We start from the raw sequence: 13,286 nt of genomic DNA, 5'->3' as shown, positions 1-13,286 counted from the left end.
CCAGAGGCCTGTCTTGTGCCTTGTGTAATAGTTTAAATTGTTCACCTTGTATCCTAAGTGTGACTGGGCGTGTATGGGCTTATGAAGAGGAGCATGGCATGAAGCGGCCAAAGTTTTAAGTGACTGCTTTGTCTGTCTCCCCATTCCTCAGAGACCAAGCTCCCAGTTCCTGAACCCCATGCCGCCTGCTGTCTTAGAATTCCACATAAGTATTTGATGCCGTCTAACTCCAAACCCCTTAATGACCTTGCCTAATGCTTATCTCCTGTTGTTTTCTAAAAGATGTCATGAGAATATGTCCATATTGTATATTTTTACAGTTTTCGTATTTCCCAAGAATAAAATCCTTTCTGAAACTTAGCCGAGGAATAAAACTTAACCTCTTAACCAAAATAGTTGTTAAAACTCCCACATTCTAACTCATGTGCTTTGATCGGTGCCTTTGCTAAAACTGTGTATAAGTGTGTACTTGCTTTTCTGCTAGCATCAGAGCCCAAATAACAAAGTAATGGGTGAGGGGCACTGCTGGTGGCAAGGACATCGAGAGCAACAAAGGTGACAACTGACTGAGGAAGGCAGAGGCACTAAAAATGGCATAAACTGACACAAAAGCTCAGAAAGCATTAGGAATTAGGGCCATCTAGCCTCACAGGCATTCCTATCTTAGGGACAGCAAAATCGTGCTGTTCCACTAATGACCTTGAGTCATGTTTTGATGTGATTGTGGAGACTAGAAAGATATGTAGGGATTTTTCTAGATTTTTTTTCCCTATGATGAAATTAAAATATAGTTTTAGCACTCTGCAATAAATACATCATCTAGAAAAGGATTTTATCTGAAACCCTCTTGACAAACATCACTAATGGATAAAGTACTTACTTTTTTCTCCCTTTGGAAGTCACATTTAATGCAGCAGAATGTGTCTTTGCGATTAATTTTAGGCATCTGCTGAACTGAGGTGTATGTTACAGAAAACCTTTCAGTGCTGTGTCTGACCTGGAAAGGAAGTGTTCTCATCTGAATGTTAGTGCTTCATTCCCAAAGCCATATGTTGAAATCCTAACTTCCAAGGTGATTAGATTAGGCAGTACCGCATTTCAGATGACAATGGCTCTGCCTTCCTTCATGCGATTAATGCCTTTATAGAACCCAAAATAGATCTCTTGGTGGGTAGGGATACAGTAAAATCACCCTCTATAAACCAGAAAGCAAGTTTCTTATAACTTGTGTGAACACTTAGACTCTCTAGCCTCCCGGATAATGAAAACTAAATTTCTATTGTTTGTAAGCCACACAGTTTATGGTATTTTATTAAAGCAGACTAAAAGCCTAAGGCAGGGAGATTATATCTTCCATCTGGGAGCCTCTGACAGTTTCAAGACTACTATTGTAATTTAAGGTTAATGCTAACTATGAGTTTCACAAACTTATTTTCTAGTTAACCTGTGATTACCCATTATAATACCTTTTGTATGCCTTCTGAACTTCCTGAAGACTATTTAGACTACAAAGGATTGTTTTATTCTGTTCAGCATTTAAATCATCGGTACTAATCGCAGTAGCGGTAAAACTAAAAACTGTTTTCACTCATTCAGTACTGGTCCATTTCCCTACTCTTTGGCTTTTCACTTTTATGCTGGGATGATTTTCCTTTGATCATCAGAGAGGTAGCCTAGATTTTACTCCTTAATTTCTACATTCAACAGACATTTCAGGGTTAAAATCAGAATGTTTAAGGTAGCTGATGGCAATAAACCCATGGATCAAGAATCCCAGAATTCTCTGTGGCTGCTCACAATCCCATGATGGCTGTGCCTATTGAGTGACGTGATGTGAATCAAGATTCAGTGTCAGTGATGGTTATGAAAGAGCTTGGTGTGCCAATCAGTGGCAGCAGAGCAAATGAGAGCACATGCGTATTAAGTCTCTAATCTAAGAGGAACCTTTTTTTCTCTCCCCTAATTGAAAATCTTCACAAGTCTACACATTGAAGCCAGCTTTGTATAAAATAAAATTCATAGAAAGAGAAGGATATCATTCAGCCATCTGCACAGCAGGATGGGTTAGGTGTAACCAAAAAGTAGTATCCATGTAACCAGCCTGTAATACCAGCATTCACAGAGGCTGAGGCAGGAAGATCACACATTCTATCCAGCCTGAATAACCTAGAGACTTCACAAGACTCTGTCTCAGAAGTAAAAGCAGGGCTGGAAATGTAGCACAGTGCGAAGGCCATGGTTTCAATCCTCAGTACCACCAAAAAAGAAAGAGAAGGAGAAAAAGATACTGAAGCAGAAGGAGCAGGAGGAGGAGAAAGAGTGTGGAGACAGAGGAGGAGGAAGAGGTGTCCATGCATACTTGCCATAGGCTTTTTATTTCTTCAAGAAGTCCCTAGTTTAAGGGTTACAATGGCAACACAGTTTCTACCTAGCTACTTTTTGTTTCAAAGTAATTTTATCTGGGAACATATTAAGTATTTTAAGTGAACATTATACATTGACAGTCCCAGGGATGGCAAAGAAACCATAGGTAAACTATTGTTTAGTCTCCTCTTGGTTGTCCTTGAGAATTGTGAGTCTGTAATTGTGCCTGCATGACAGTTCCTAGCCTTAAGAAATCATTCTTGAGTCTTCTCTGCTTTTACAGAGTTTTTTCTCACGGGCTTCCCCATCCCAGTAGAGGGCACTACTCCACAAGGTGTGAAAAACCAAGAGACATCTTTAACTATTGCTTTCCCTTATCAAGCTCAGCACATTTTGTTCACTAAAGTTTCAAAATATATTTCAACACAGCCACTTCACTCATATCTAATGATGACATGCAAATCCACATCACTGGAACTTCTCACCTGGTAATTGCAATAATTTTATAACTGGTTCCTTTGCCTCTTCTTTTGCCCCAATCCTAATCATTACTCCTGGTTTTTTAGTAGACTTTATTTTTTAGAGCAGTTTTAGTTTTAGAGAAAAATTGATTAGAAAGTACAAGAAATTCCTATCTATCCTTTCTCCCACATATTTATAGCTCTTATCACTACATCCCCTCTCCCTAAAGTAGTATGTTTGTTACAATCAATGAAGTTACATTGAAATACCATTATCACTCAGAATTCATAGTTTACATTAGGGTTCATTCTTACGAATTACATAGGTTTTAACAAATGTATAGTAACATGACTTTACCATCATCATATCATAGAGAATAGTTTTACTATCCTAAAAATCCTGTATGATTGGGCTACTCATCCCTTTTTCTCTTTTTTTTTTCTTTTTTTTTTTTTTTTTTTTTATTTAAGAGGAAAAAGAGAAAAACACAAAACAAAACAAAGCTCTGTCAACCACTTCTCTTTTTATGGTCATTGTGGTTTTGCCTTTTCCAAAATGTAGTTAGAATTATACTGTATATAGCTCTTCCAGATTTCCTTCTTTGACTAATATGTCTTTAAATTTCCTCCATGTCTTATTTGTGGCTTGATAACTCATTCTTTCTAGTGCTGAAGAATATTCCATTACCTAGATGGAATATTCATTTTATTCATTTATCTACTGAAAGACATCTTTAAAGTTGCTTTAAAGTTTGGACAATTATGAATAAAGGTACTATAAACACTTATGTGTGTTTTTTTGTGTGTGTGCATACAAGTTTTTAGCCCATTTGGGTAAACCTAAAAGTTTAAAATGGGCCGTGAAAAGAAATCCTGAGACACTTTCCAAATCTATAATCTATAATTACTTTCTATAAAGATAAAAGTTCATTTTTAATTGAAGCCCAGTATGGGATACATTGAATTTTTAAAGCTTGTGCTATATTATTCCAGTATATGTATTTTTCATTAATATAATTCTGTTTGAACCAATAGTCATATGTATATATATATGCACTTAAAATCTTAATTTTCGCAGAACCGTGATTTTGTTTTGAAATTGCCAGAACGTGCACATTTCTTCTAGTCAGTTATTATTCAGGGCCTCATTGGCGCCAGTAGTGGAACTGAAGGAGAGCTGACCCCGTTCATAATGCTCCTTGTTGCCCCTCACCTAAAGCTGTCCCGGGTGGTCCTGCGCGAGGGCCTGTTCTGTTACAGTCAATGGACGAAGACAGATTTTGTGGGTTGTGGTGTAGCTCAGTGACAGAGCGCTGCTTAACATAAGCAGAAAAAACCCATTCACCCCACCCCCACACGCACACACAGGCACACATGCAGAACTAGAAGGAACTAAATGGCATTTAGCTTCTCTCCAATAAAATATCAATAATGGGATGAAGAATTGCAGCTTCATAAAGACACAGAAGCCCTGCGGCAGTAATATGTCTCAGTTTCTCAAAGATATTCTCATTTTCTCCTTCAGGAATGGGCCCCACAATATTAGATTCTGTTGCCTAATAAGTAATATTACAATGTTACAGCACAGCTTACTTTGGTTGCAAATGAATTTACCTTTGAATCACTAGAAATAATGATTCCATTTATATCATTGTAAACAGTACTTTATTATTCCCTAAATCTGACAGTACTATGTATTTAATACTATTTCTAGCAAATAGAACACATTTGAACATTTTTATGGAGTGCCTATTTGTTAACGATAATGTTATTTATGTCTTACTGGTGATACATAGCTAGTTGTACGGAAAACCAATTTATGCATAGTATTTCATGTTGATCTGGTGCCAGCTAGTGGCATCTATTATAAGCTTCAAAAACACAATTGACTTCTTTTCTCTTTTAACAACAAAGGAAATCACAGTCCTGTTGAGATTTTTATTTTAAAACAAAACTTTAAAAATATTTATGTGCCATGTTCGAGAAAATCAAAAGGATGTACATAAGTTGGGATATCTGAAGTGTTCTTTTGTATAATGTCCTGTGTCATCTTTTACCCTGACGTTATGCTCCCATATGTGATTATTCTGTGTCTGTCATTGGGAAATTATTAAGGAATGAAAGATGCCTTCATTTCTCTATTTCACCGTTCATCATGAGACCTGACACTTAATTAGATGTGGGAAGAAATATTTGTTAAATAAAAGAGTGCCAAACAAACAAATATGTAAAAAACATTGTCCTATTTCACTCACCACAGTTTCTGGCTTCTGAAAGAGCTATTCAATGTTTATATGTCCTTAATTATTTAGAATAATACTGGACAAATGTGGGCAAATAAGTTTTTTTTAATCTCCCCAAATTCCCTACATAACTTAGATTTCATAGATCTGTTTAACTATGAGCTGTCCCAAGAGTTCTTTTAGAGATGACAGGAATTATATAGCCACTGGGTCAGGCATCCTGGGTCCTGCTTCTTGCTTTATAATTTTAATCATTGTACCATTAGTGATAAATTTTAAACTGTTAGATTTTATTTTCCTGGAATGCAATCTGGGTCACAAAAGTTATCCATGGTTCAAACTCTAATAATGTTTGCTTTTATAGTCACTGCTTTCTTATTAATTTGTTGGTTAGTGATGTTAATAATTGGCTTAAGCAAGAATTTTAAATGTCTGCTAATGGTTCATTAATCAAATTTAAAAGGTCACATTCTTTGAAATTTAAGGATGAAAAGTTTAATTCGCTTTTGAACTGCCATTCAGATGTGTTCCTGTCAGGGAAAATTTCTTCTACTTTCTGCTTTCAATGGTTGACACAATTTCTGAGGCCATTTGTTAATTATCCCAATTGGTCTAAAGTCAAATTGATTTAGAATCCTAGCTTTTTATGGAAAGAGTTGCAGAGTTCAATTAATTGAGACTCAGATGTGCAAAGAAAATGTAGTCCTTGGGCTTTTTATAGTTGGTCTGTTTCTCCAGAAACCTATTTGAAGGAAGAGTCAATGCACATTCTCTGTGTGCTTCCATAATTTAACTTGTCATTTTAGTCACTGTCACTTTTGGACAAATGGTCATGCTTGCAGTTTTCCTCAGCCTTTGCCAGTTGCTATTCAAGATTGTTTTTGTAGACGAATTCGGCATGCAGTGGAGGAACTTGGTGCATAGTAGAGGAATTTGGCAGGTAGTGGAAGCTTTGTTGATTGCCAGGTGCAATACATTCTTCTATCACAGCTGATGGAAGTGGCTATTGCCACCGAGAAGGCGCTGATGTGACTTGTATCACCATGAGGAGTTATTAATGAGTGTCCTGGACAGAACCTCTACACCAAAAGATCCCTTTGTCTTTCTGTTTTTCTCCTTCCAGCCTGGATGTGTAAATACCACGGAAGTGGACATTAAGAAGTCATCCCGAATGAGAAACCCACACAAAACCCGGAAGGTAAAAAGCTGACAGGCGCTGGCTGATCTGGGGGATGTGCTGCTTTACTTATAGGACGTCAACTGCAAAAACACTGTGTCTGTGTCCCCTCTGACTCCTGGTCCTCTCTGTCCTCTCCTCGCACTTTCTCTCTGGGTGCCAGGCAGGAGGGGGAATGCTGCCTGGCTCTGACCAGAGGAGAACAGGGAAACTGAGGACTCTTGCTCTCCATTATGGACAAGGATGTGATCTTCAGGCCCCACAAGACAGGAAATGGGGTTGGAAATTATCAAGGAAAAAATAATGCTAATGCACAAAGGGTAATTTTATAGAGAGAAGTCATCTAAAAGGTATTTAATTATAGAGAGGAAGTGAGCATAGCCTTACACGGGAGACTTTTGTGACACAGCCATAGGATAAGGGAATTATTTCAGTGTCTGTTCCGTTGGGAGAGTTAGTTTGGAGAAAAGAGCTGTCCTGAATTCAATGTCATTTTAAATAGCCCCTTGAAAAAAGCAACTGTATGGACAAGTTTTTAAAATAATTCCTTTAAGGAATGAGCATTTTTCCTTATTCTGTGAGAATTGACCATAATGTACATAAGAATTTCAGCAATCACTCTGAAGATACATCCCAAAGGTTGATATAGCTGGAAGAAAACATTCCACAAAGCCCACGCCCTGTTTTCTGTGGCTTTTTCTTTATGTGGTGGCAGCACTTTGCAGACCAGGCTGAACTAAATACTTTGTACTATTATTTCATGTTTTCTTTTTTCCTGTCCCTAGATACACAGCATCATGTTCAAAGGCCCCAATATGACCCGTGTATCTTTTCCTTTTAAGGCAGTTTACCTTGATGTTAGAATAAGGAAACCATAGGAAAGCATCACAAAACCCATTTAGATGCAAGACTCAGACGTTTTGCCCCTAGGAATCCTCTGAGGAAAGAGGCCAAACAAGCCCAAAGCAAACCTGTTTGCAGCTTTCCCTACACTGCGCCACACTATGCTCCTTTCATCCTCTGTTCACACCCTCGGTGCCCCAGAGGATGCTCAGAGGAGCAAGATTCAAAAATACCATCAGCTCTCCAAAAAGCACAATAAACCACTCCTCCGTACTTCTGAATTGTGAAGTTAATCCCCAAACACCTCACTATCGTGTTTTCCCCAACCTGACACCAGCTCCAGCTCTGCTTCAGAAGGGAAGGAGTTTGCATTAACATGACAGAACCTAAATGTAGCAATGTGATCACTTACCCTCTCCATTTTAGCGTTCTGTTTGGCATTGATGTCTTACCTGCATTTCACCTGCCATCCGTGCTCGAGGTTTGAAAAGCACTCATTTACAGTGTTGCTCTTTGAGTACAGTAAGTGCACATTTAATGCTGGAAAACCACCAGACATCCCAAGGTGAAGTGCTTGGTAAAGAGGAGGAATTATAGAGCATCAGCTTAATTGGTCTAAGATGCAGTCTAATTTCCTGTGACTCAATGATAGAATGACAAGCCCTGACTGCAGAGCTGTACAGTGCTAACCTACTAGAGAAAAACCAAAGTTCTGAGACATAAAATGTAGCAAGCATACATTCCCTTGTTTTCCAGAGTTGAAGGAAACCGATTTTCTCACCTTTTGATCAATATTGCTTTTCATCAGCAGTATTGAATTTACTGTTCTCTACACAGATAATGATGCCATTTTACATAGATGGTTACAAAACTCTAAGCTACATAGTGACTTGCCTTTCTGAATCACTACCGCTGATGCTGGGCATGGCGATGTGCATCTATAATCTCAACACTTGGGAGGATGAGGTAGAAGAGTTGGTGCAAGTTAAAGGCCATCCTGGGCTATATAGTGAGGCCTTGTCTCAAACAACAGAAGAATTATCATCACGTTATATTAGCTCAATCAGAATAGCTAAGTGCCAAAGACAGATAGCCCTTCAGGTATTCAGCAGTGGCTGGGGCAGGCAAGGCCCTTCTCCCACAGCTCATGGTCTCATAAAGACATAGACTTGGAACAGATAGCACATATCTGACTACATATGTTACTTATATTTTATGTGTTAGTCTGCTGGCATTGCCTTCAAAAAACACCACACACTGGGTGGGTTCTTCAACAGCAGGAATATGTGACAGTTCTGAAACCTCAAGTTTCAAGACAAGGCTCTGGCAAAGTTAGTTTCTGGTGAGGGCTTTCTTTCTGGCTTGAACCTGGCTGCATTTTTGCTGTGTCCTCTGTGACTGCATAGGGAGAGGGAGAGGGAGGAGGAGAGACAGAGACAGAGACAGAGACAGAGACCGAGCATGTGAGTTCTGGTTTATCATTTTCTTCTATAGACCTAGTCTCCAAGTAGAATTATATAAAGTTTCTAGATTTAGCATGTTAATTTAGGGTACACCTCAACCTGTTATATGCTATATGTTATAAAAGGAATTTAAAAAGCTTGTGATTCTAAACTGCCTCAGAATTTTATCAGTAAATACCATGACAACAAGTAACAAACTCTTCTACCACCCTTGGTCCCTGTGGAGCAGGCCACATGGTGTAATGACAAATACTAGCCAGAAGTGGCCAGTTCCCCCACGAAACTGCCTTGGCAGTGACCGGGCTGTCTCCCTGCTTCTCTCCTTGCTTCTGTGTGACTGCCCTCTGTCTTAACTGCTGCCACTTAGGACGTGAAACCTTGAGCCAGGTTTGATCTTTGAAAACAGCTGCTGCTCTTAGCAAAAAGAGCCATATTCTTGGGGAGTCCATTGTAATAATATTTCTAACGATTATGTATCATGCATAAAAGACTCAGTAAATACCTAAAATCATAACCCAGCTTATTGCTTCAAAATATCAGGGTTATTTTTACATTTGGGGGGTAGGGGATATTGTATTTTAACATTAAGTTTCAAGCATGTTTACTAGATATGAGAAAAGATGGCTTAGATGTATAGTTGATTTGAGATCTTTTTAAAAACTTAAGATCACTTGGTTTTCAAGCTTTACTAAAACAGAAGGAAATTGGTAAATATTTACTCCCTGAAGTGTCTAAGAAAGAATGACAGTGTTGCATAGCCAAGGAAAACTGAGCTAATTTAGACAAGTTTCAAGGTATAGACACCATGTGCCTGATGTTCTTTGGTCTGATGTTAAAATCAGGTTGTGTGTTAGTCCAGGTGTGTGTAGGGGCAGAGAGAGAGAGAGAGAGAGTTGAAGGAATTGCTTTAACATGATTATGGAGGCTTAGACCAAGCTCAGAAGAGGGCACTCACAAACACCATAGAGACCACAGTGAGCAATGCTGTTCCAGTCCCCAGGGCACCTAGAGGTGGTCACCCTTATTGTGGGAAGACTAGTCTTTGCTCCAGGTAGGCCTTCAATTAATTGGATGAGACCCACACCGATTACAAAGGGCAATGTAATTCACTCCAAGTTCACCAATTTAAAAGTTAATCATATCTAGAACCTATCTCACAGACACATCTAGAGTGATATTTATCCACATATCTGGGTACCATAGCCCAGTCAAGTTGATACATAAAATTAAGCATCTCAGACTGGGTCCATCAATGTGAGGTTAGCTGGAGGGATCCTAGAAAGCAAACCCTGTGGGGGGTGGGAAGGTATTTGCATGTGAAGGACTGAAGCTGCTTTTTGGATGGTCTCCAGTCCCCTCAGAACTCACACTAAAGAACAATAGCAGACTGTTTTCTGCCTCCTTCCCCCAACATCTCCAATTGGACTTTAGGATGGTTAACATTACAGTCAACGCATATGTGAGCTATTAACGTCCGTATCCTGAGAAGGCAATTAGAAAACTGATGATTAGATATGTAGTGTTTGTGCTATTAATAATGCAGTGCCATAACTGTGTATACATTGGAAGGTGGCCATTTCCTCACTTCCAGTTATGGGGTGTGTGAATCTAAAATTTAATGTATGACATGGCAGAATTAACCACCCATGTCTTACAATGGGTAAGAGATTCTGAAAAGTTGCTGACAACAGCAGGTCTTCTCAAACTGCACTAAATAAAGGGGGGCTGTCTGGATGGCACCTTTGGAGGAGGCAGGGGTAACGCCAGACCGAGGGCCTTGCATACCGCCAGAGCTCTCGCACTCTCCCTCTGTGATTTCTCTTTGCTTCTGTCTGCTCTGCCTTCCTCCATGTGGAGTGAGACAGGGTCACAGTCTGTTCTCTGCTAGAGTTGAGTAATCAACAAAGAAAGAGAAATAGTCTCATTTGTGAGCCCAGGAAAGTAAATGCCCAAGCATTACACTCCCACAAACAGAAAAGCTGCTTGTACTTTGCCCATTTAAATTCCTGTTGTAAAGTGTCTATCTTAGTTCCCCTGGGTTGCTCTAACAAAACAACTTAGATTTAGCAATTTGTAAACAACGTAAGTTTATTTACCTTCCAAAGATCTGCAGAGGTCCAACACCAGACATGGGAAGATGACCTGATATGTTGTGGGAGTACACTCTGTCTCACAGGGGACTTCTTCATAGTGTGCCCTTAACAATGGCAGAAGAGACCCAGCAGGCTGCACCAGGCTTCCTGAATAAGGGGACTAATCCCACTTATCACCCAGAAACCAACCTTCCAAAGGCCCAGCTTTCTGTACCATCACTTAGGGAGTCTCAGTTTCAACATATGAACTGAGGAGGTCACAAATACTAAGACCACATAGCACTGCAAAAGTTAAGAGGGAACTTTTCTTAGTTCTAACATATGAGGACAACTTACATATGAACCAGTTAGAGTAGAAATTGTCTTTGCTTCATTTAATGAATAATTTGAATGGCATATATGAAAATCTTTTCTAGGCAATAGGGGTGATAATAGGGCATGTTAATTCAAAGAATCTCAATTAAGCAATTCATTTTGCTATTAAAAATGAAATGAATCCCAGTTTGTTCATTTGACTTTCCCCATCTATAAATATTAATACATTAAAAAACATTGTACTTCTCTTCCTCTACAGCCCTACCTGCCACTAGCTTTATTTCCTCTAACCCTGCACAATTATTTTAATATATTTTTTTCTGCAAAAATGCAAAGTCTTTCATGTTGCAAAGACACCTCAGAGTTGGCTGTCAAAAATGGATCAGTATCTTTACCTCTTTTGTCCATAAAAGAAGCCCCAACATAATATTGTATTCATTATGATAGCCAAGAATCAAAGTTAAAAGCCATTGCAAGTCCCCAGGAAAGAAACTGCACTCAGCTTGATGACAGTGAGAATTCCTGATGTGTAATTACTTGCCTGTTAGACAATAAAATAACAACTCCATATAAGCTCAGAACAAATAGGCTTCTGGGAGACATTAAGCAAGACTCCCAATGATTTGAGTCACAGTCTTATATGGAACTTCAGGAAACTCACATGAGATGCCTGAATGTTATAGTTATAGAAATGTAGAGATTGAATGTAACTTAGAGATCAATTCATTTTTTACATCACAAATTCCCACATTTTTCTGTCTTTCTAATTATTTATGATCTTCACCATGAAGCTTACTTTTAAAACTATCAGCTATATTGTTTTGCAAGCACTACTTAATGACTTATAAATTCTTATTAAAGATTTAATAATTAAACAATAGTAAAAAAGGAAAGTTCAAGTCTCAGTGTTTTTGTCTTACCAAAAATTAATGTGAGGGTTGGGAATGTAACTTGGTATTAAAGCACTTGCCTTGAAGGCATGAGACATTGTGTTCAATACTCAGCATGAAAAAAAATAGTGATAAAGTGGAAAAATTCGAAAATACAATTATTATATCACTGGTGGCCTCTCACTTGCCTAGTTTTTAAAATCAGCTTCAAGTATTATTTCAAAGTTCAGAAGGTTAATTTAGTCATGTTGAAATATGGCTAGTATCATAGCCATATTTAGGCCATATTTAGAAGTGTAAATTAAATCTACTGGTCTTCTTAATTCTTTTCTTTCAAAATACCTAACACAGATTTATTCATATGTGTAAAAAGTCTCATTGATAATTATAGTATGTGTCTGACTTTTTAAAAATGTATTACATTAATGGCACAAATGCTATTATTACCCCCTCAAAACCTTGCTTCTCGCTTCAAACACATTGATCAAATCATTCTTAGGACTTTTTGAAGCAGTTATGGAAGTCCTGTTTTATGAGTGTCACAAGTCTTGCTGTCATGGCTGCCTGAATGTCCTGAACCAATACAGAACATTTACCTTTCATGGTCCTTTTGTCTTTGAGGAAGAGCCAGAAGTTGTGGGGTATCAGATCCGGTGAATAAGGAGAATGAGGACATGCTATAAAATTTTTACAAGCTTGACTCTCTGTTAGATAGCACTGAGTAGCACCATTCAGTATATTTTTATTATACTGCATAAAGATGGTATAATAAAGAAAGAGAACTTTAGAACTGCTTCAAAAATAATTCTGTACTACAAATGTGCACTAATAAAAACAAGTGGCAGGAAATGATGTGTGTTTGAAGTGAGGGGCAGTATTTGAGGCTATTAATGGCAATATGTCTTTTACTGTAACAATTTTAAAAAATTTAAACATTCCTTGTATATTTGGATCACACCTTGTATTTGTGTCATTGTGTAACTGATTTCCCTTCCACTGGGCTGTAAGTACCAAATGACAAGAAAGCATATTTGTTTCTATATCTCTAATGGTTGGCACTGTTTCCAGCATGTAGTAGAGTTAAAAAAGAAATTAAATGAATGAATAAATGAATGAAAAGGGCAAGGCCAAGCTACTTAACACAACCCTGTTAACAGTGAATGAAAAGCACGTGCCAGTCCTTTGTGGAAATGAAAGGTGGCCAGTAACAGAGATCAGGTTCTAATGGGTCAGACATAAGAGAGGAGGAAGGATGAAAGGCTCAGCCCAAGATAGTCCAGAATTGAAGGATCCAAATGATTAAATGCAAATGGGAATCTTTTTCAAAGGCACTAACAGCAGAATACTGAGGAAGCCCAGTGGGGGAAAGTCAATCCAAAGGATTCAGGTATAGAAACAAAAAGCAAGGTTTAGCACATAAGGTCCTAGAAAAAGTAG

At 38.3% G+C, this 13,286-nt stretch overlaps 1 protein-coding gene across 7 annotated transcripts in view; it reads left to right on the top strand.

Moving 5' to 3' along the window:
• Nucleotides 1-13,286, top strand: part of Rgs7 (regulator of G protein signaling 7) — a 440,139-nt gene that overhangs the window by 391,655 nt on the left and 35,198 nt on the right. For all 7 annotated transcript variants that reach the window (XM_063239888.1, XM_063239887.1, XM_063239889.1 and 4 more), the window contains one exon: nt 6,192-6,266. In XM_063239888.1, the coding sequence (XP_063095958.1) occupies nt 6,192-6,266 (75 nt within the window). The remainder of the gene's footprint in view (nt 1-6,191; nt 6,267-13,286) is intronic.

This window comes from Cavia porcellus, unplaced genomic scaffold (genome assembly GCF_034190915.1).
Source record: "Cavia porcellus strain 051 isolate PalLab524CR breed Dunkin Hartley unplaced genomic scaffold, mCavPor4.1 scaffold_29, whole genome shotgun sequence".
NCBI classification, from domain to species: domain Eukaryota; kingdom Metazoa; phylum Chordata; class Mammalia; order Rodentia; family Caviidae; genus Cavia; species Cavia porcellus.
The sequence above is the reverse complement of the archived record's forward strand: the minus strand, read 5'-3'. Positions and strand labels throughout refer to the sequence as shown.